General features: G+C 42.2%; 1 protein-coding gene across 6 annotated transcripts in view; it reads left to right on the forward strand.

The window, feature by feature from the left end:
• DYNC1I1 (dynein cytoplasmic 1 intermediate chain 1) overlaps positions 1 to 23190 on the forward strand; it is a gene marked incomplete at its 5' end in the record, with an annotated part of 260677 nt that overhangs the window by 125060 nt on the left and 112427 nt on the right. For all 6 annotated transcript variants that reach the window (XM_080818672.1, XM_080818674.1, XM_080818673.1 and 3 more), the window contains 2 exons: positions 16460 to 16549; positions 22716 to 22878. In XM_080818672.1, coding sequence (XP_080674798.1) covers positions 16460 to 16549; positions 22716 to 22878 — 253 coding nt within the window. The remainder of the gene's footprint in view (positions 1 to 16459; positions 16550 to 22715; positions 22879 to 23190) is intronic.

Below are 23190 nucleotides of genomic sequence, written 5' to 3' on the forward strand. Positions count from 1 at the left end.
GACTAGCTGGCGGTGGGAACTTGGGTGGAGACTTGAACTCCATGGATGGCCATAGCTCAGCCATTAAGAGAAAAGACTCGGTCATTAGGAGGGAGGAAAAAGAAGGGGAGGAGGAGGAAGAGGGGAAGGAAGAGGGAGGAAAGAAGAAGAAAATGAGAATGATGATTTCCAATTACCTAGTTTGTGATCTAATTATCTGAGCACCTTGCTCTGTGGTTCCTAATCTCCCAACAGTACTCCCATCGTTCTTTATGGATCTCTGCAGGTGTACATTGTTATGACTCTGTGATTCTGTGAAAGTTCTAGGAATGATTTGACATGGCAGAAGATGATGACAAAGCCTTCCTGTATTATAGGAGGTGATATTTAAAAACCCGGAGGCTGTCTCAACAGAAGCCAGGGGCAGGAGTGAGGACTGGCGTGTGTCGTAGAAAAAAATCTGTGATGATCAAATCACAGTGGCCATGTTTGTTTTGTTCTCCTTTGCTGGTCCACCCGAAGACTGCTTTATAGCTAGGACTGAAGCCGTAGCCTGACTGGTACTGCTACTGGGTAATGTTTATTTTTAAATCTAGTGATTTTGTTGCTCTCACTGCTCCATCAAATCCCCAGGCTTTAGCCTAGCTTTCAAGCTGTCTGTCGCCTAGCTTCCTGCCTTACCACCACTCTTGTCCCTTGCTCCCTTGTGGTACAGCTTTCTTCCCTCACCCTGGAATGTGTGTTCATTCTCCCCTGACTTCACACCTTCCTTCCCCATGTACCCAGAATAATTCAGCACAGAAACAAGGGGTTCCTTTATGGCCCAAGCCCTGGTCTCAGAGCTGGGAGGACAGAGAGAAATCCATACTGAATTTAATGTTCATATGCTTTTGAAGAGGGAAGTATGGGGTGGAATGGAAGCCCAGAACATCTCACCTAGAGGATATACATGTCACCACCCATCTGCTTGCCCATCTTATCTGCTCTCTGAAGCCAAGCTCATGCCTGCAGGAAACCCCAGTCTACCTGAGTGCTCGTCTAATGACCCACAGCTGACACGCTCGCTCTAGTCTCGACAGGACTTAGACTCCCTCTCACACAATTTGAATCTTTATTTTCTATTCTGTTGGTAATGTGTGAGGCGCTTTGTGCTCTTCATCCCCAAATCCTACCACAACCCAACAATAACTTTCTCTCTGGGTCTTTCCAGCCCTTTGTTTCTATGATGAGTCTTAACTGGAATGTCTCTCTTCTCTTTTCTATTGCATAATCTTCTTCCAACCTTGCACATTTTTGTGGCTGGGTGGGCCATGGGACATAATTATTATTACAATTACCCGACCTTAATAACTAACACCTTGTAGCCTTTTAACCACTGACAAAGCATCTCTAGATCCATTATCTCATTGTTTTACACAAGAACTTTGTTATGTAATTAGTGCAGATATTAATTAGCATCCCTGATTTACAGAGGAGAAAATAAATCCCACAGGAGCTTAGAAACCTGTCTTTTGCATATCATATTACAAAAGGTCATGAATAAGATTATGTTGCCCCTGCGCTATCTGTGGGGAAGAAATGTGTAGGTAATTTACCTACCTCAGAATTTCTGATGGGAAAATCATCCGCCTGGGTTATGTCACTGCTTAGTACCTAAGGTTCCTCAACCCTCTTTGACATTAGTTGAAGCCTTGTGGATTCTCAACAGAAAGCTGAGCGGATCAAGTAGCAAATGTGTATGACCCCACTTACCCTGGTATTTATCCTGATATTTACTCTTCTGTCCATTGTTACGCATTTGCAATGCTCTTTCATATTCTTGGAATAATACTCTGCATTTCTATCTCTCCATCCTGGTCTAGGTACCACCATTCCTCAAGATCCAACTAAAATTAAACTCTACAAAAAATCTGCTTCCTTTTCTTTCTCTCTCTGCCTGTACTCTCCCTGTCAGCAGTCAACTTGACCCCTACCTACCAAATTCCCATAGCACGTCTCCGAGCAGTCTCTCTTCTGATGTAGATATTTACATGCAGTTGTCATTACCCTGCTCAAATGCCCAAGTCTTTGAGTTTGAGCATCTCTCTAGATTAGTTTCTGTGGCCCTAATTGAGACAGAGACCATGCTTTGCACATAGCAGATTCTCAAGACGGTGTGTCCAGCTGTAATCAAGAGAAGAATTATTATTTAAAAGAGCTGTTTCATTTGGGTGAGGACACCCAGCATGAAACGGAAACAACTGAGAACTGACCAAAAAAAAAAAAAAATCAGGACCGCATGCTCTAACCGCTTGACAGGTTCTCCATTCCAGATAGGACACTAGAAGTCATTGTGTCTGTTGTCCAAGCATCATTTTTACATTCACACTGAGCCTTTGATGTGAAATCTCTCCTAGCACCACTGAGGCTGTTCTTCTGTTTGGGGGCGGGGGTGGTGTTCAAGAGAAAGTTCTGGAGTCTCAGGTAAAGGGCTGCTCCATTTATTCTCTAGCAATTCAGATTCTTTTGACCAACTTGGTGTCTCAGCAGCTTGAGAAATGAAGGAAAGAACCATGTCTGTCTAGACTGACCAGAAAGTAAAAACAAGGAGCACTTTGAAATCTGTGAATCTGACCACAACTGAGAGTTGTACTTAGTCCAAGTAACTGGAAAATCAGTTTCTTGGATTAGACAAATGCTTCCCTTAAGACTCTCAAACTGCCAGCTTTCTTCTTTTATAATTAATAGAAAATTATTGCACTGACAGACAAGGGACTTCATATTTGAGCCGATGGGAAAACTTGACGTTGAAGCCAGGGGAAATAATTCAGCCCCAAATAGAGTTGTTAATGCCAGGATAAAAGCAAACAAGTGTGCTAATGATCTTCCCTCAGAATTGGATGGTGATGAATTTTGATATATTTCCAGGTGGAAAATATATCAGTTCTCTCTGGGCTGGGGACTGGACACTAGAACGAGAAAACGCTGAAATGAAAAGTACTCACATGATCTCATTTCCACTTTCTAGAGGATACTAGTGCTGAAAAGAGAGTTCGTTCCCATTTCAAGGAACAAGATCTTTGGGTTATAGGCGTCCATGACAAGATGGTAGTGGGGTAGGAGGAGCCCTGATTTCCTTGACCAGGACCACCATCCCTCGGCTGGCTACAGGAATCACATGGTGGTTTCAAGATGCGGCCCTGCTTTGCTGTTCTTTGTGTGTTCAGTCTTCCTACCACCCAGGAAATATTTATTGCCACTTACCACACACCCAGCTCCTTTCTGGGTGCTTTGGGTATAGCAAAGAAAGGTCGCAGTCCCATCGGAGCCTTCCCATTCTGTGGCAGGAGACAGACAGCAGATGCATATATAAGTAAATGTACAAGATCAGTTAGTGCTATGAAATGGAAAAAAAAAAAAAAATCAAGGTCAGGGGAAAACAAGGGCCGTGCACCAGGGCAGAATGGGGTGAGGCATTGCTGTGTTATACAGGTTGCCTAGCGAAGACCTCACAGATGATGTGACATTTGAACAAGGACCTAAAAAGGAAACGAGGAAGACACGTGCGTACTTGAATAGAGAGTATTTCTGGCGGAGGGAATAGCAAATGCAGAGGCCGTAAGACGTGAGAGTTCTTGGCAAGACCAAGAAGAGTCTGAGGAGAGCTGGCTCAGTGGAAGCAGGGTCAGCAAGGGAAGAGCATAAGCCATGCATTGGGAGCTGGGGTGGGCACATCCTGTAGGTACAGTTTCTTGTCCTGGTGAGAACAAGTCTGAGCAGACCGCCCTGCAGGAAACAGGAACACTTCTGACTCCACACGTGCAGCATGAAGCAGCCTCCCCACAGTGCTCAGACCATACAGAAACAGAGAGGCGAGGAAAGAGAAGCAGGGGTCTATCTGATAGAACCTAGGTGGCCGCTGTGTTTTCAGCTGTGCCACAGAAGGACTTTGCCACTTCGTGAACTTTGCTCTCCGCCGGTCACCCTTGTTCTCTCCTCCAAACCCACTGAGACATCGCCAGCCCTCAGAGCCTCGTTCAAGCAAGGGGGAGACAGTGGGGACACCATGTTGAAACAGAATAGGATTTGGAACTTCAGAATCTTGGGTTTGAAGTCTGCCTTTATAATTCAGTAGCTGGGTGACTTTCAGCCAATCGTGTCACCTCTATGAGTCTCCATTTCCTCGTCAGCACCATCAAATGTGCTTTAAGTAGATTTGCCAATTAAAAAATCAACATTATCCAAAGAGGGCAATTCTGTAATCAACAACGGAGGAAACTGGCTCAAGGGGTTAAGTAAGCCATCAAAGGTTGCCACGAGATGGTAGAAGCAGGATTTGAACCTGCGTGGCATGGCACAGGATTACCTCTCGTTACCATGCATGACAGTGTGCGTGCCACAAGAGATCACATAGAGAAAATACAGAACACACAGTAGGTACTCAGTAATTATTGGTAGCTGGCTGTTTGTACTTGACTGGGTTGTAAGTAACAGAGAAACTAACCCGGAACAGCTTAAACCAAAAGAGAGTTTGTTGGTTCTTACAAATAAAAACCAAGACCCTAGATTGTAGACACACGCTGGCTGCAGCATGCGGTTCAGTTTAGGTTTCAGACTGTTAGTTACCACCATCCGCCTCTTGGCCATGTTTTATCTGTTGATTCTTGGTCATGCCCTATATGGAGTGGCAGGACGGCTTTGGCTCCACATCACTGTAATACCAGGCCTGTGGAGGAGATGGGGAGGGTGACATGTGTCCCGGTTTAGCCAGAACGGTCATGCAGTCCAATATGAGAGAGTCTCCACCTCCACCTGCAAGTCCCAGTTTGCCCTGACCATCCCCATTCATACCTGCCAGCTGTGCTTAAATATTCATTGCTTCCTCCCTCCCTCTCAGAAGTACCCCAGTTTGGACACTGGATTACGTGATCATTCTACTGATTACCAGAGAAAAATACTGAGATTAAGTCTCATTAGCCATTGTCCCAGATACAAAGTTACCCCCTGAATCTTAAATAGGGATTATTTAGCTGGGAGTCAGGAGGGATGGGTAGACCAAAGAAGAATAGAGGGACCGTTAGTCCAAGAGGTGGATTTTGGGTGGTCAAAGCCACAAATGTCCATTACAGTTCCTTTTTCTTCCTTTGTATGGTTTGGTAGGATTTAGCAGGAAACAGAGAGTTTGGGAGTTGGGAGAACGTGGGTTTGAATCTTGGCTCTGTTGCTTCCTCTAGCTCCGTGACCCAAGTCAGATCGTCTTCCCGTTTTAAGCCCAATTTCCTCCTGTGTAGAGAGAACTCACTGTGTCTGCGTTGATGAGTTATTATGAGGATTAAATAGGTTAATTGACATGAAACATTTACCACAAAGCTTGACATCTGTGATCTGAGAAATTGATAGCTATTGTTTTTCCATGATGCCTAGAAGAGATCCAAGCATGTATTAGGTGTCAAGTAAATATCTAGTGACCAATGACCAGGACAAGAAACAAAATAAAGGACCATGATCTTTTCAATAAATACTCAGAGTCTCTGGGTAGGTTTTGATATTTATTGCTCTCAGTGATGACCAGTCCTAGTGATCAAGGAAAGGAACCTTACAATTTGAGACTGAAACGAAGAGATTTGGGATCCAGCTAAAACGAGAAACCACCGGGAAAATGTACTCTTTAGAACTAAGGAAATGAGATTATTCACTTTAAAACAGTAAAAAAAAAAAAAAAAAAACCTTAACAACCATACTGGGGTAAATAAATATGAATAATTACTGTGTCCTTCTCCCAAGAAATGTAAAGATGTAGAGTCTTGGGTAGAGAAGTAAACTCATAAAAGCACAGGGATGTCCTACTTAAATACATTGTAGATAAAGTGGAGAATGAGAAAAGCCACCATCTTAAATATACTAGTTCTTTGGATGAGGATAGTATTAAGATACCCAACTGAAGTGCTTTGAAGGGTTCAAAAGGGGAAGAAATCCTTTCCAGTAAGGGAGAACAGGAGAGATTTGATGACCTGGGGGTCATTTGAGTCAGACCTTGAAGTACATCTGGATTTTACAGGTGGGGAAGATGTGAAGGTATTTGAGGCCTCAGGCACTCCAGCCAAAATCTTGCCCTTGTGCTTTTGCCTCCTCTACCGAGAATGCTTTGCCCACCTATCCACAGGGCTTGGTCCCTCACTTCCCTGAGGCCCGTTTTCAAATGCCATCTCTCTGTAGGGACCTCTCGAGCTACCTATGTAAAAATTGTGATACCCACCCTCTTTCCTGCCTTGCTTTTCTCCTTGGCCCTTGAAAGTCCCTAACCTACCACAGACTTTCATTGCTTATCTTGGCCACTCTCTCTCCCCTCTTCTAGAATGCAGGCTCCATGAAGGCAGGAAGTTTTGTCTGTCTTATTCCCTGCCTGTGTCTCCAGCACCTGGAAGAGTGCCGGACACATAATTAGGTACTCATGTTTTGTAAAAGGAAGGAAAGGAGAGAGACTAGATGAGGGAGAAATATGAACCAGAGGGTGGAAAGAACATGGAAGTTTGGGTAGCAGACACAGTATCAGTAGAGGAAATTCAGGCAAGAAGAACATGGTGGGGCCAGACCCTAGAGGACTGGAAGATGTGGGCCAGGAAGCCAGCTTTGATTCTGCATGTGATGAGAACTCTGAAGGCTTTCGCTAGGAAATGTACAGAAACAGTTCTGTGCTCATCAGACTGTGGTGTTTGTAGCAAGGTTTGGCAAAGAGGAAGGCTGGAGGTGAGAGATTCAAAGAGATGGAAGTAACAAGATTTGATCCTGTGAAGAAAAGGAATGCTAGAGAACGTGCCCTGGTGGGTGACCTGTATGCGCCGTGATTGATGTGACAGCTGCTCTGACATTAATAGTCAGAGCTGCCAGTTCTTAGAGATGGGTGACAGCACCTTCTCCTTAGGAACAATTTCTTTATAGGCAACACAATGTTTCTAAATGGCTTTTACGTACTTTCCCCTGTTTTTACTACTTAACATAACACAATAACTGTTTCAGTACCTGGAGACCTTGAGCTTTACCTTTTCCTGGGACATATCTGCCTTTGCTGCTCAAAGTAGAAATGATGACTTCTCTCTCCCCGGGAGCCCCGTTTTCCTGTCGCAAGCAGTGCTCCTACCAGGAGGAAGTGCAGAGATTGCACATTTGGAAAAATGGGAGAGGAAACAAATAGAGTATAAGGTTATCCAAAATGAAAAGTAGTCAGCACAAGGGATTTAAATCTGAGAAAGGGAAACTAGAGCTTCTCCCTTTCCAAGCAGTCAAGAATGTCATTTGCAAGTGTTTTTGAATTAATGCCCAGAGCGTGTGTGTGTGTGTGTGTGTGTGTGTGTGTGTGTGTAGACATCTATACAGATAAGGCTATTAAGGATAGAGTCTGTGCCCTATACAACTCCGGGAACCCCTAGCCCCATATTCACATGGAACCCAAGGGGAAGGCTGCTTTCTGGAGTTGCGCAATGGATGGTTGTGTTTCCAAGAAGGTAGAACAGAGGACTGATTTGAGGGTTGGCCCCACTCTTTCAAAATCTTTCTCTTTCTTAGGTCCTGCTGTAGTTTGCCATTAGAGGTGAATTTATTTGTGTTACCATTCTCTACACCATCCAGCTGCTCTCATCTGTGGCAGAAGACTCCATGACTTCCTGAGGAAGCTTGAAGAGACGGGGGCCGGAAAAATATAAAAGACAAACGAGGGGGAGGACGGAGGGTGCCATTTCATGCACAGTGGAGTCAAGTGCTAGTCTGCTTTGAGCAACATTGGAGAATTAAGTTAGGGTGAGATGGGAATAGGCCTTAATTGCTGAGCCAATTTAGGCATTAGGGAGCTATTCAAGGTTTCTAACAAGGGAAATTTATGGAAATACGGATCAATCAAGCCTTCCCATAACCAAACATCAGATGGTCTTGTTATCCATGGGCTCCCACATGGGCACCTGCGAGAAGGGCATCATTCTCTTCCTGGTCTCCATCCTTCCATACAAGCTGGCTAACCCACGTCAGCTTGGTTCAACACATATTTACTACATACGTATTCTCTATCAGCACAGTTACGAGTTGCAGAAACAGCTGCTAAAAAGTACTATTCTCTGGCTTCCTCTCTGTTTTGAACATTTGCTTTCATTTCCTCCCATTTGCAATGCCTTGGGTGCCATTCCACCAGGAAGTACACTTTCCAAGTACTGTCATGTTAGAGCCTTAGGAGAGAACTGATGTGGCCTACAGTGCTAACAGGAGCGCTCTGTACGATGAGAAATGTATGTTTTCTTTACTCTGGCCAGATTTTTCTAGACCAGAAAGTGAAGGCTTTTTAAATATTAGCATGTAGTATATTTAACAAAGTGCTTACTGAAAATCCCACAAAATATGTCTTTCCTGCATATTTTTAAAGCACAGAGGCGCTCACCTCGGTTTGTGTAAGCATTCAGTGGTGCGCGTTATACTTTATTTTGGCCGCCGTGGTACAGATCGGGAGGGTGGCTCTCTTTGGACTCCTGGCAAAGTCGGCTAACTGTACACAAAGTTGGTCCAAGGCTAGGGTGACTTGAGTCAGTTCTGTGCGAGAGCCCTCACTGTCTGCTGTATAAACACGTGTCTAAATTCAGTCCGGTTCCTCGTGCCCACTGGCAGCCGAACCCTCCTAGGACAACTTCTCATCGTCTGCTGCTTGGGCTCCACCTCTAGTTTCCCTTCTTGCTGTCTCCCTCATCCCAGGCTTCCCCAACCCCCTCCAACCTCTGTATTCTTAAACAAAATCAGACTTATTCTCTTGTGTTTTTAAAAGGCTCTGGTTTTGCTGTAGGGATGGTTGGCAACAATAATTTTCATGAAGAGTCAGGCCATCTCTTGAATATATTAGAATGTGCATACAGGGCTGGCTGGGCAGGAGATAAGTGAGGTTTCAGAAGCCATATCTGTCATTTCCAGTGCCTTGAATTCCTTCTGAAATTTTAAATAATGTGAACTAAATGAGATTTTTGTTTACTAAAAGGGGGCTACTGATCTCTGGAAAGAAGTCCAAACTTGCTCTGTCATGTAGGGTCCTACATGATGTGGTTCATAACTATCTTTCCAGGTCAAGCACCTGTCTTGCTGTTGCTTATCTCAGTACTTGACATCGATGATCCTACCAAGAGAGGTCTTTGGGGATTTTTCGTCTGCTTGTGGAGATGTGTAAACTTAATGTCAGGTGGTCTGGGATGTGTCCTAGAGGTAGAGTGGTGGAACAGTGTAAGAGTCAACAAATCTTGTTGGGAGGAAGTGTTAAAGCTCCTGAATTGCCTGCATGGGCTAGTGATAACTACCTCCTGAATATCAACAGGGAGACCAACACAGACACGAAAGGTTTACGTGCAGTGTTTTTGAGGCATGAACCTACCAGGACACTGGGTGATTGTGCATTGTCCAGAATGGAAGATGAGATGGAAAATACAAGAAGGAGTTATGGGATTTTATCCTAACATTTTTAGGGTGTTATAGAGGGGGTGTGTGTGTGTAGAAAGGACACATAGATGTGTTTTTTTTTTTAATAACAAAATGGAACTACCAGAAATATAAAACAAGACTGGTAGTTCAAAATTGAAAGGACTTAGAGTCTCCTTCTTACAGACCCTGATGCCAAAGAGAAATGGAAGGTGGTTTGTATGCTGGTGTCCAGCTGGGAACCCATGTGAATGGTAGTACCATTTAGCAGGATAAGGAATGTAATCAAAGGAGTAGGTCTACACAGAAGGTAGGAGTTCTGCTTGGAACATGTCAGATGTGAGTTACCTGTGGGCTGCTCGTGTTGGAATGCACAGTATAGACTCTGGAGCCTGGAAGGGATATGTTGGCTGGACATACCAATTTGTGGGTGATGATGGAAGACGTGGGTGGAAGTAGTATCCAGAGCAGCATTGGATATGAGAAAAGATGAGGCCAAGGACAGAACTGCAAAGAATACTGTCATTAGAGGGAATTATTTTTTAGGTTGAGAATCAATCTTAATTTTTCTGTTTTCTTTTGTTCCTATTTTCCTTTGTTTTTCTATTGAAAAATTTAAAATGTGTTTTTAAAATAGTCATCATCAGACGGGGCGCCTGGGTGGCTCAGTGGGTTAAGCCTCTGCCTTCAGCTCGGGTCATGATCCCAGGGTCCTGGGATCGAGCCCCACATCGGGCTCTCTGCTCGGCGGGGAGCCTGCTTCCCCCTCTCCCTCTCTGCCTGCCTCTTTGCCTACTTGTGATCTCTGTCAAATAGATAAATAAAAACTTTTAAAAAATAGTCATCATCAGAAATATTTATACATAGAATTATATAAAAGTAGCTAGGGCATCTGTCCTTAAGTTGAAAGCAATACACCTAAAAAAACCAAAACACAAAAAAGTGCCTTTGCCTCTCTTCAGGTCTGTTCACCGACAGCAGCACAGTCACAGGCTCGATTTAGATCTGATTCTGTGTCCTTGCCATCCCTTTTATCTTTTGGAAACTACTTTCTCTTTTTTTTTAAGCTACAAATTATTTTATCCATTCCAGCATTTACGATTTTTCACATTCGAACTGATGATGTGTTATAGTTAAATTAGCAGTCATTGTTTTTCTAAGTGGCACATAAAGTCATTTTGCATCTTAGAGTCCTTTGCCTGCTCTAGTCCAAGTCACATGGTATTGCTTTGCATCTTTCCCTTCGGCAAGATGTCCTTTGGACTTGAGAAAGTTGGAGCGAAACAGCCCATTTTGCTCCCCAGCCTTCCTCCTCCTGACCAGACTTAGTTTTCCATGAGGTGACACGTGGAGGGGGCCCGAGCCCCCTCGAGAAAGGCCAGGAACTAGGCTGCAAGGGCGAGGGCTGGGCCCTCAGGCCCTCTTAGCCTGGTTTTTGCAGGCCCTGAGAGAGCCGAGGAAAGTGAGAACCCGTTGACCTTATAAAAACAAGCCCTTCTCTTCACAGAGGGCCGCCCTGTGTTGCTCAGGGTTCTGGTTGCAAGCAGCAGGCACTAACTCCAGTGGGATTTATTGGAAGGAAATCTGGTGTTGACATCACCTCTGGTGAGATTTATTGGAAGGAAATCTGGTGCTCACAGGATCAACAGAAGGCAGAAGGAATGGGCTTAAAACGGAGCAGAGACCAAGGGAACGCAGGCTGTGGCCCTCTGGAACAGCCTGGCCAGGACGTTGGGACACTGCTGCCACTCCGGCATGCTGCCAGAGATTCATCCTCACTGTTCCCTTGGCCTCGGCTCCTGGCTCCAGAGACAAAGTCCCAGTTAGGAGCGTCCACTCTGACTGCCGAGATCCTGCCTGGATTCCGGTCACTGGGAGATGGGAAACAGGAAGGTGTCTCCCCTGGGGCTTCAGGAGAAGAAACTAGGGGTTCAGCATGTCACCAACAGAACAGTACAAGAGGAGCACCCCCAGACAGAAAGGGGGTTTGAAGTTGCATTGCCAAGAGTGACAGACATTCACCACGCTCCCTTCCAGAGTCGCGGCTCTGCGAGACCATCAGAGCAGGTCAACAACCAGAGGACTGGAGCTTTGGCTTCATTCTGAAACGCAGGTTGGCGGAGCAAACAGCGCTGCAGGAGCTCGCACAGAGGCTCGGGCCTCGCGCTGAGTGTGTCACGTGCAAGTGCCGTTGGACACGCAACTCCTCGTTCTTGGGCTTTTCGGAAATCGTAAGGAGGAGGACAGTGGTTACCAAAGATTTCCCCAACTATGAAAGACTGAATGCGGCCGCTGTAGATGGCGGAACCCAGGTGCTAAATAAAATAAAGTGTCTAAAAGATGCCATTGTTTGAAATTAGCCCCGCAGACTGACAGGTAATTAACTTCTGCCACTAGTTTAATTTCTCGTGTGGACCTGGTACAGGAAACCATACATGGGTGGTAATTTTTTTCCCTCCAATCTCAGAGGAAATGTAACCGGGTATGAACTAGTGGCACAACTCATATATCAGTAGTCTGTAGCGGGTCTACATAAATCCTTTTCTTTAAAGTTATTTAACTGTTTTGAAAACGGTTTCAACAGAAGTAATTCCAATTGCCCCAGAAAGGAAACCAGAGTCTTAAAGAAAAATAGACTCTCTTTGCTGAGCAAGGCAAACATATCAGTATGCAGAGAAACGAACCAGTCTCTTGTGTTTTATTTCCTGAACAAATCTACTAAAACACTTACTTTGTGTCTTTAAAAGGCTGATAGACAAAGAATTCTGAGGCCACTAAAAATTAATGCCTACAACTGGTTTATAACCACTTTAAAAGGTCATGTATTCTTTTTTCCTTTTTAAAAAAAATTTGCTTCTCAGTTATTCATAGTATTTCATTGTGGGACGTTGCCCATATTATAAGCACAGTAAGTGTTTGATTTTTTTTTAAATTCATCAAAAACATATTCTCTGGGGAAGAATTTTCTATTTAAATAGTTAGATAACCTGTGGTTTCCCCGCATACTTCATGTGTAAAATAACCATTTCTGTCCCCAACTTAGCCCTGTGTATAGCCAAGCCCTTTTAGACTATTTTCTTTTTTTTTTTAAGATTTTATTTATTTTTTTATTTATTGAGAGGGTGTGAGGAGGGGCAGAGGCAGAGCAAGAGAGAGAATCTCGGGCAGACTCCCCATTGAGTGTGGAGCCCGTGTTGAACGTGGAGCTCGATCCCCTGATCCTGAGTTGTGACCTGAGCCGAAATCAGGAGTCTGGTACTTAACTAACTGAGCCACCCAGGTGGCACCCCTTGTAGACTATTTTCTGTCATTTTGACTCTTCCAGGACTTAATGTCTAAAATAAAGACCCTTATACCTGCAAAAGGTGAGAACTTGATACTATGTAGAGCTGACTTACTCAAGTCATGCAGTGAAACCGATTTCATTTTAAGAACTAGAAGATGGGAAGGTACAAACAGATGGCTCTGATAAAAGCAAAATTATTTTTGACAATTCTTTCATCAGTGGAACAGATAAGTTCATTTAAACCTTGACCCGTTATATCCCTTAGATCCGCAGACCAAGATGCAGGAATCTGTTATCAGTCTTCCAAAAGATCTTTACCCTTAACTCCTTGAAGGTTTTGCTCAAATGTCACCTCAGTGTGGCCTTTCCTGGTCACTCTGATTTAAACTTCAACTCTTCCTCCCCTTACCAGCATGCCCAATCCCCTTTTCTGGCTTTCTCTTTCTCCATAATATTTATCTGATACAGTATGTGTTTTATTTATTTGTTGTGGTTTCTCTCCCCTACCTCAGATAAAAGCTCCATGAGCACAGGGTTTTTTTGTTTGGTTTGGTTTGGTTTCTCTTATTCCCTCTTATATTCCCAGCACCTGGTACATAAGTAGGTGCCCGATAATTTTTTGGTTGACCCACAACTAATGCAACATTTGTTTGAAGGTTTCCGTGTATGGGTATCCCCAACTCTCTTGGTTTAAAAAGCAAATTCCCATCAATTATTTTATTTGGTTATCCTTACAACATTGTGTTTTAAGAAGGAATGATTATCCCAATTCAGAAGATGAAGAAACAGGGCCTCGGTGAGTTTCTATGAATTATGTAAAATCAAGGGGCTAGCAAGAGGTAGACTCCAGCCTCAACCCCAGAACAATTACTTCCCTTGAGGTGCTGCTCCCCACCTGACTTGTGAATGCATCTAGCCAGAGGAATTAATGCTCTGTGTTAGACATCGCTGGTCTGGTCTTGGGCTAGTGGATTCCGAAATGAAGACGAACATAGAGTTTGGATGCAGCGGCCATTTATTCTTAATAAATAAAACAACCCATCATCTCTAGCTCTCAAGGATGTGAAACCTAACTTCTCCGCAGCTGAGCCTTGCTTGCCTGTTGGAGGTAAAGAGCCATTCTCCTTGAGGTCATGCTGGGTCCCCCACGAAGAGCCTATGCAAACCCTTCCTTACACTGCAGCCTTCACACCGTACCTGCTTCTACTGTGAGCCTTTCTCCAAGGCTGCCTTTCTAGTTCATATCAGGCTGTGGGTGAGGGGGTAGTATGCCTGATGGTTGAAGCTCCTAGACTTGAAAACAGGCAGAACCAGACCGAACTTGAAGTTTGATGTGGTTGGGAGCTTTCTTTGGGGCAGATGATTCTGTCTCATCCTCTAGAAAATGAGGTCAATGGAACCAAGTTCTGATAAACAAATTAGACTTTGCAGGTAAAGCAGTCATGATTGCCCTAGGTGTTATTATTGTACAGCTCCTGTGTATCCTCCATCAGGTCCTAGGGTCCTAGAAAGGAAGGCAAGTTACCAGTTGTATTAGTTCACTCGGGCTGCCCTAACGAGGTATTACCGCTGGGGTGGCTTAAGCAGGAGAAACCTAACGTCTCAGCCCTGGATGCCAGCATGCGAAGGGCAAGGCGTTGGCAGAGTTGGTTCCTTCTGAGGGCTGTGAGGAAGACGCTGTTCTGTGCCTGCTCCCTGCTTTCTGATGGTTTGCCGGCAATCCTGGGCACTCTTTAGCTGCTGGAAGCATCATGCCCATCTTTTTCAGCTTCCCATGACATTCTCCCTGTGTGTGAGCCTCTGTCTAAATTTCCCCTTTTTATGAGGATACCAGCCGTATTGGATTAGGAGCCCGCCCTACTCCAATCTGATCTCGTCTTAATTAAATATATCTCCAATGAACCTATTTCCAAACCCGGTCCCATTCTGAGATACTAGGGATTAAGACTTCAACATACAGATGTTTGGGGCTGGGGGGTAGGTTCTACCCATAATAAAGGCAGGCCCTATCACCTATGTAGTTGATATATTTACTTGCATTTTTAAGTGTCGGGGCATTGCTGCTAAATCCATTAATTTAAGGAAATGTCTCTCGAAGATTCAGAAATAGAGCAACTTTCTAGCAGATGAGTGGCCTTTTGAAGATTGCCCCTCCAACCAAGGTTTAGCAAAAAGAGGAGACTTGCCTTCAGCTAGTGCTTTTGTGTTAGGTTGTTGGATTAGGGTACATAATGGCCAGGTGACTGTTTGAGACTTTCCAAGCAGGTTTTTAATGGGTAAATAGCTATAATACCTTTGTGTATAGGTAAGGACCCATATGTGCTGTTTATAACTTTAAAGGTTCATTTGTCTAAAAATCAGGGTAACTCAGTGTTCTTTTCAAAATTTCAAGTGCAACTCTTTATTGCATGTGTTAAATAATAAATGACTATTTTCCTTAAAAGTGTTTCACATTCTTTCTGATGTGTATGATGTGTGGTTATAAAGTAATGAGGTTGGTTCCACATTCTATACACATGCACTTAGAGTACCTTTTTTTCAATGAATACACACATTAAAAAAATTTTAGTATCTAATTTGCAGTGCCATACCCTACACATCCAAATTTTTAAAGTTGCTTTTCTTTCCCAAATCACTTGCTTGATATAGCCAGATTTTTGAAGTTGCTTTTCAGGCTACACATATTTATTTCGGCTGAAATTTTGAGTTGATGTAAATCTCAGGATTTATGATCATGGAAACGGGACTATCTACAGCACTTGAGATCTTACAAAAAGTCTGTAAATATTTGATGGATGGATGAATGAATATGTGAATGAATGTATGGGCAGGGAGTCAGTGAATTCATTTCTTTTAAATTCCATTTGAACCAATGAAATCAATAGCCTCCAGTGAATATAATACTCAGGACAGAAGATAATATACTTAAAAATTCTGAGAGCAAGTTTTAATTTTTTATAGCATTTTATTTCTATATGTTGGATTTTCTTGTGACACCTTGACTCTCCCCTACATCGTATACATGGTGACTGATGGTTTCAAGCGCTCTGCAGTGAAAGGGGCCTCTAAGAAAGGCAGGTTGAGAGCAGACACAATGAGCACACATTTGCATAGGGCAGGAAGGGCACTGTAACATCTGGCGGTGGTAGCGGACTGGTCCATTTGTTGGTGCTCATTAAATTCACATTAATGCATGAGCTGTTCTGAATGTGTAAATGCCATTCGGGGTTGGTTGCTTTCTCCCAGGCCAACAGCAATGACTTTTGGGGCTCTCCCCCCTGGTTGTTTACTTGCCAATGGCATTTGACCTGGGGTCAGACCTGTATTTAACCCTTTCCTGTAGGTCAAAAACAAATTAATTTGGTGAGAATTAAATTGGAAATGAGTCGTCTGTACAGCAGGTGTTCCCTGTGGAGAATGTGCCCCAGGTGGAAACATTTTGAGATCTGTTCCTGGGTCATCTCTGAAGAAGCTTCAGAGGTCAGAGAGGCAATTCCAAGACAGCCCATGTGGTGAGGGCCTGGAGATGGCTGTTGGCAGGTGCCGACTCGGGCGGTTTTCTCAGCAGCTTGGGGGGACTTTCAAAGAGGCCCCTTTTGGAGATAATTTATTCATATATTCATGGACATATATCTTGGGCATTCATTGAGGACTGATTTACTTAGAAGTTGCCCTAAATGATTGGAACTTTACCCTTTGCCCCTACCTCCCACCATCAACCAAAGGCTTTGATTTGAAGGAAACAAAACAATACATTTTTCTCTTTCTCTTTTCTAGAGGATGAGGAAGATGAGGAAATGGTAGAGCCTAAAGTTGGCCATGATTCAGAACTGGAAAACCAAGACCAAAAACAGGAGGTGAAGGAAGGTATGGTATGGTGTGGGAGATAAATTAGTCATCATTTTACTATTAGTATCATTTAGCAACATGAGAGGCTATCCTGGTGAGTAAATATTAAATACACACTCCCTCTGTGGAAGGTTTTCTGTGGTTGTTCAGTACATTATATTTACCACCATAAACTGTAATCCCCAAAGCAAGGGTCATTTATTTCTTGACCAATGAAAGTAAATAAAATAGAAGTCACCCACAATTGCAGCTGCAAGTCCACTCACAATTCCAGTAAAATTATTACTAAATGGTGAGAGAATAAGATAGTTGTTACCCATTGTCATGTGACTTTGTCCACTGCATTGTGCATTCCCAATGATAACAGTAAAGGGAAGAAGCAGCGCTAATTATTTTGTTCATAATTTCTGAAGTGTATTCACGTGATCTACACAGAAACTTTAACAGTGATCCTCACTAATAACTCAGCTGTTCATAGTTTTCTTCCACGTCTCAGCCTGTGTGAGGAGCAACCTCTCAATGTTCCAGCGATCACCATGATGAGCATTTATTAAGGGCTTCCTGTGTACTCCGCTCTCTCCTAAGCCCCTTAGAAATATTAATATCTACTCCTCAAAACATCCTTTGGAAGCAGATACTATTTTTATCCCTACTCTCCGGGTGAAGAACCAGGAAGGGAGAGGTTTAAAAACTTTTCCAAGAATATAGAATGTATCCAGGATTGTAGTTGACTCCAAAGACTGTATATTTCACCACGACGGTGTCATGCTGTCATAGCACTGGGTCTCAAAAACAAGAAAGCAAAAAGAAAAAAGAAAAGGGAAGACAAGAAATACTACAGGTGCCGATTCCCTAAAAATCTAATTTTGTATCCCTTTGAGATTCTCAGCCCTCAGAGATAAAAGAACTTTGAAATCATCATTCTTACTGACAAATGAGGTATGCATAGATTGAAAAACTTCTTCCACATTCCCTGCTTCATGTCCCAAGTATAGATCAACACAAGTCTGATGAGAAGCTCCCTAATTTTTAAATTCTAAATTCTAAAGATGCCTGTGGCTCTGGCAGAGTGTGTGGCACATAGCTGTCACTGGGGACTTTTATAAGAATGGGTACATAATGGCCATATATGCTCACTTTATCTGGCTCAGGCATTAAGTGATTTTGATTCCCGTCAAGTTCTGGGCTACAACTCAGGGCAGGGAGTAGAGGCAGCCTTTTTAACTGTAGTATCCACAGAAGGTGCAAGAGTGAGCATTTTCTGAGGGACTCTAAATGCATTTGATTGAAGAGATGTTGCCTAAAATTCTAAGAACATTTTTTTAAGCTGGCAAATGGAATATCATTAACACAGGTATAGCAAGAGATGAAACAAGTCAGGATTTATTAAAATAAATACAGAAAAGATTTTTCCTTTTGCAAAATATCCTCAAGCCCTTCTGGGTGATAAAGAGCCACGGTATCTTTTGTGTGTCTTGGCACAGATTCCCTCCTGCCCCTTCGCCCCCCCCATTCCCCAAACTGTCTTCTCTGGCAAAGCAGTGCAACCCCTTTCTTAAGTTCAGAGAGAGAAAACACCCTCTCGTTTCAACTGTTGCTCAGGCTTCATGGAATTGATTAAAGTTCTGTTCAAAGTTGAAAAGAAGTTGGAAGTACATTTCCTGGACTGCTGTGCTGTGTGCCTTTTTCTCTATTAATGGCTTTTCTGCAAATTAGCACGTAATGGGTTAAAAGCATGTTTATGTTGGCATCAAACTCTCTGGCTTTTTTTTTTTTTTTTTTTAAGTAAGACAGTATTTTGCAAACTTTTTCAAGAATCTCCAGCAGATATAATCGTGGCGCCATTCCCACGGCTGCATGGTCGTTAGGGCTGTGTCAGCACTTCCCTTACGAACCTTGAGTTTCAGCGATTTATTACTCAGCCGTAAAAATTTGCTCTGGGCTGAAACTTGACATACACGGTTTCAGACCAGGGAACACATTTTTGAGAAATCTGGACTTTTGGGGAGTTAAAAAAAAAAAATGGTAAACGGGAGATGGGAAAAAAAAAATCAGTGCTCACTAGGTTTTGACATTTTGCCTATGTGATATCAAAATGCACTAAATGGTAAAGAAATAAGGGTTTGATATTTTCCTGTTTTCACTCCTTTTTCCACAATGGAGTAGCGCAAACGGCAGGTACAAGTTAGCTTTCAAACAAATTTTAAGCAATTTCTACATGTGAGCTTTCTGGTATCTTTGTGTTCAAAGTTCAGTAACCTAACTCTTATAAATGCACATCGTCTCATAAATCTCACATTAACTTCAGAGAAGGAGAGCCTTCTTCATCAGTTTGGTTTGGTTTTCTTGCTCCTGTTTATGAAATGATTTCACTGTAAAATTCCTAGAAGAGCCACTGTCCCAGTCTAGTCAGGTTTGAGATTTAAGCTAAGTGGGTTAGCTTCTTTATTTTTTGTCTTTTACATATGCTCTTGCAAACTATTTGAAAGATTTAATTTTTTATATTGAAACTCAAAGCTGCATTGTTGAAAACAAGACATTTCTGAAATTAGTATTTTTAAAATAGCTTTTGACCTCAAGGATTATAAAATACTTAATATGAATTGTGAATTTCATTAAGAATTTTGTATTTAAAAAAATTAAACTGTAAAACCAAAGATACAGAATATAGTAAGTAGAGTAAAACAGCAACAACAACAAACTGGAGAAGTACCTATTAACTCAATTAAAAAACCCAAGAAAGCATAGCAGATAGGATAGAATCATCATAAAGACACATACACAAGTATTTTCATATATGAAATGAGAAATTAACATTTCTTTAAAGAAAAAGAAGCAAAACAGACCCTAACATAAAATGTATACTAGATTTTAATCTTGCAACCACAAAGTCATAGACTTAGGCCATCTTCTAAACTTCAAATTTCACGAATTCAGTACATTTTCTTCATAATTGCGATTCAAGCTAAATATAACTGTTCAGGTAAATTTGGGCAAGTACAAAATTGTCATTTGGATCATATGTTAGTTATATCCATGTGTTTGATTTTTCATAAGGAATTTTTTTAAAGGGCATTTTACATGCATAAAATATTGTTAGCTCTTGGCAGAAATACTCCATGTTTTGTGTTGCGAAAACAAACAACAGACCTGCGATAATAGCATTTTCTGCTTAACTTCAAAAGAAAAATCAATGATTATCAATGTTTACATTTTGGTCTGGTATGCCTTTTGCTATTAAATTAATTCACACCTTTTTATACAGTGAACATGTTGAAAATAATTCATTAGGTGCCAGGGATGGAGAAAAGCTGCAGAAACAGATATATCAGGGTGAATTTGGGGTCTATTCTGAAGTAATATGATTGTGATTCTAATTGTTTGTGCTTACATTTTGAACCTTGTAGGTTCCATTAATCAACCAATTTTCTTTTATGAAATATGGTGTCTGGAGAGGTTTTGCCTCTGAATACAGCTTTTGGTCGTGGTTCCTGGATACTCCATTATGTTTTCATTACATTGTAGTAACACTTATCAATTTAAAGATTTTAAATACGGGAGGTCTTGGGGTTTATCAAAAATGACTATGGCCTATTTAATTCCTAAGTTGAATATTGTTTATGACTTTCAAAAAAGTACTTGTCTGCACATGCATCTTATTATTTTGTACTAACAAATCGTGTCATTTGATCCCTGTTAGACATCAAAGCTTAATATAAAATATATCCTTTGTTTTGCTTCAGTAGCAGTTTAATTTCAAGCCAAATATTGTATTGTCAAACATAATATCTGGAGAGGCTACTGCTTCACCTACCTGAACTTGGCCTCTGCAAATACACTTTGATCAGCCATTTGTGTTTCTCTTTGAGAAGAAGTTGTATGTCTTGAAAGCTGAGATCAAAGTGACAATAAGCTACAGGGAAGGAAAAATTACAGAAAATGACATAGATACGATTTTTTATTCAAGATAATGGACCTGTAAGGAAAGATACAGGTGAAATAGAAGTAACTCAAAAAGATAAACAGAGGAGAATAGATATTTTAAATATTATTTTAAAAAAGAATAAAAACAAAAAGGTCCTAGTTCTCTGCTAAATTTCAGATGGGTCTCAAGTCATCCATCAACAGTAACCAAGACTGAACAAGGCTTTTAAAATAAGGCACTCTTCTTAGCCCTACGATACCCTCTTTTGGTGAAGCTTATTTATTTATGTAACACTACTACCAAACCAAAATGAACCTAGCATTTTGTAGGTTTTTTTTTTTTTCCTCATTTTGCCTGGTTACCTGTTTTCTTGAACTTACATAAGGGTGAAAAAATTCAAATGCCTCATTTATGGGAGTTTTAGAAAGCAGACTAATTAATTACTATTTATTGAATGCTTAATTATTTGCCCAGTATATTCATCCTTAACCCTTAAATGAGACTTAAAGTTTAGGTATCATTGCCGCATTTTATAGAAAAAACTGCTCGGAGAGCTTTAGTTGGCTAAAGAAGCAAAGTTAGCGAAGGGTGGTGGCAATGCTGGATTCCCGGCTGCTTTCGTGGACTCCTTGTTACTTACATCTGCACATTGCCGCTTCCCCAGTTTCTCAAACTAGTGTGTAGGCACCTCTGCTCAGTTCTGCTCCACAGAGGTTCCTGGAAAGTCCCAGTATGCTTTGGCGTATTAAGGGCTCCAGAGGCTTCAGCAGCAAAGAGATATTTCTAACTATGCGCAGAGCTACCACAAGCTATGGGACGCCAACTGTTCTGGGAGACAGTCTTCTGCTGTAGTAGATCAATCACATTTTGTTATCATATGACCTTGGAGAGCTTTGTGCAAGGTGTGAACCAACTACAGTATCATAATCTTGGTTTCTTGTACAAATACAGATTCTGGAGTCCTTCCCGATCCCCGGCATCGTGGGCGGGGGCAGGGAAGTGGAGGTCGGAAGGGGGGAGACATTCCATACATTAAAGGCTTGAGATCCACTGTCTTGGCTCTGCAGCCATTCTTTTTGACAGTACAGATTTCATAGGCCAGTGGCTTCACGATACCATTAACTGAAACAATGTAACATATTCTGCTGACCGCGGACCACACCCTATATAGCTCCTCTGACCACGTGGACAGGTAGAAAGGCTGAGGGGATGGTTGGGGATGTGTTGGGGCAAGCCTGTCAGCGAGAGACTCCGCTAGGGACTCAGTGCTGACTGCAGTGCAGTACCCTCCTCCTGTCCCTTCAGTGCCGGAAGCTTCTGGTCCTCCAGAGAGTAATCCACCAAATGTCTACTGAATGCTGTCTGCCCGGGAGCTGAACTGGGGCTCCTGAAGAACCACAAAGGTTGAGCGGAGAGTTTCAATGCCTGAGGGTTTCTCAGTCGGAGGGAGTGCCTAATCCTCTCTCTCTCATTGTATGGAAGCCTTGCCACTAGGGATAGTCTGTGTCGGCTGCTTGGGACTCCGAGGTGAGCTGACTTTCAGACACCGTGACATAAGTCAGTTAATTCATCTCTCTTTGTCTCATTTTTTATCTTCAAACTTAGTTTAATAAGATTCATCACGCTAGAAAGAAAGGCATAAAAACAATCTTGAGGTGTCTTATAGAAGCGTTTATTTGTTCTGTGTGTTTGTCTAAAAGCAGGGGATATCTCAGGGGAGAGCAGGTTTGGAAGGACACGTTTAGGGTATGAGTGGAACCTGTGTAAGATCCCGTCGGCCTCCCAGCTGACGCTCTGAGGTAGAACAAATGTGTCTAGGAGAGTGAGGAAGGCTGCCTCCCAGATCATATTATAGACAGTTCTGAGTTATTTCACATGAGCAGCTTTCAGTCATATCCAATATACATAGTTTTATCGATTTTTCTATTACGTACTCTTTGAGCTCTTTGTCAAGTTCAGTTCTAAAGCAGGTAACTTTCAGAACTGGTTGCTAAAAAACACAAGTCTATTTCCATTTGCAGTCTTTGTTGACTCTTTGAAATAGTGATTAGTCCAGATATGAAACATTGTTGTAAAATTATGAGGGGGTCATCTGCAAAATCCTTTGGTATGAATTTAGGGGCAATTTGGAATCAGTATTGATAATGCTTTATTTCACCATCTGATCACTCTTTTGGTAAGTCATCTCAAGAGTTGGATCCCTCTTGAAATGTTTTAATTGTACTTTTCTTCTTTCCTGACAATCTCTTACTTAAAAAGCCCCTCCACGAGAGCTGACAGAGGAAGAAAAGCAGCAGATCCTTCATTCAGAGGAATTCCTCATCTTTTTTGATCGGACAATCCGGGTAATTGAAAGAGCACTGGCAGAAGACTCCGACATCTTCTTTGACTACAGCGGTCGAGAGTTAGAGGAAAAAGATGGGTTAGTTTCTTGTGTGCATTAAAAAAAAAAAAAAAAAACAACCTGCAATGAATTATTGTTGATTCTAAATTCACTTATGTATTGACTAGGCAAATCCCAAACCAAACAAATCAGAGGAGGATGAAATTCCAGGGTTGATCTTGCTGAACAGCTTTGACTAAAGGCTTTGGTTATAACTTCGGGCTTAGTGTTTCCCTGTAATTATCAGGTGCTTCCGTGAAATGCTTTTGAACTTGATATCTGGGGAACAGTCCAGGTGATAGAGACTGGCAGAGTCACGTACATTGTCCTCTGAGAAAACATTCCTATAAG

This window comes from Martes martes, assembly GCF_963455335.1.
Source record: "Martes martes genome assembly, chromosome: 11".
Classification (NCBI taxonomy): Eukaryota; Metazoa; Chordata; class Mammalia; order Carnivora; family Mustelidae; genus Martes; species Martes martes.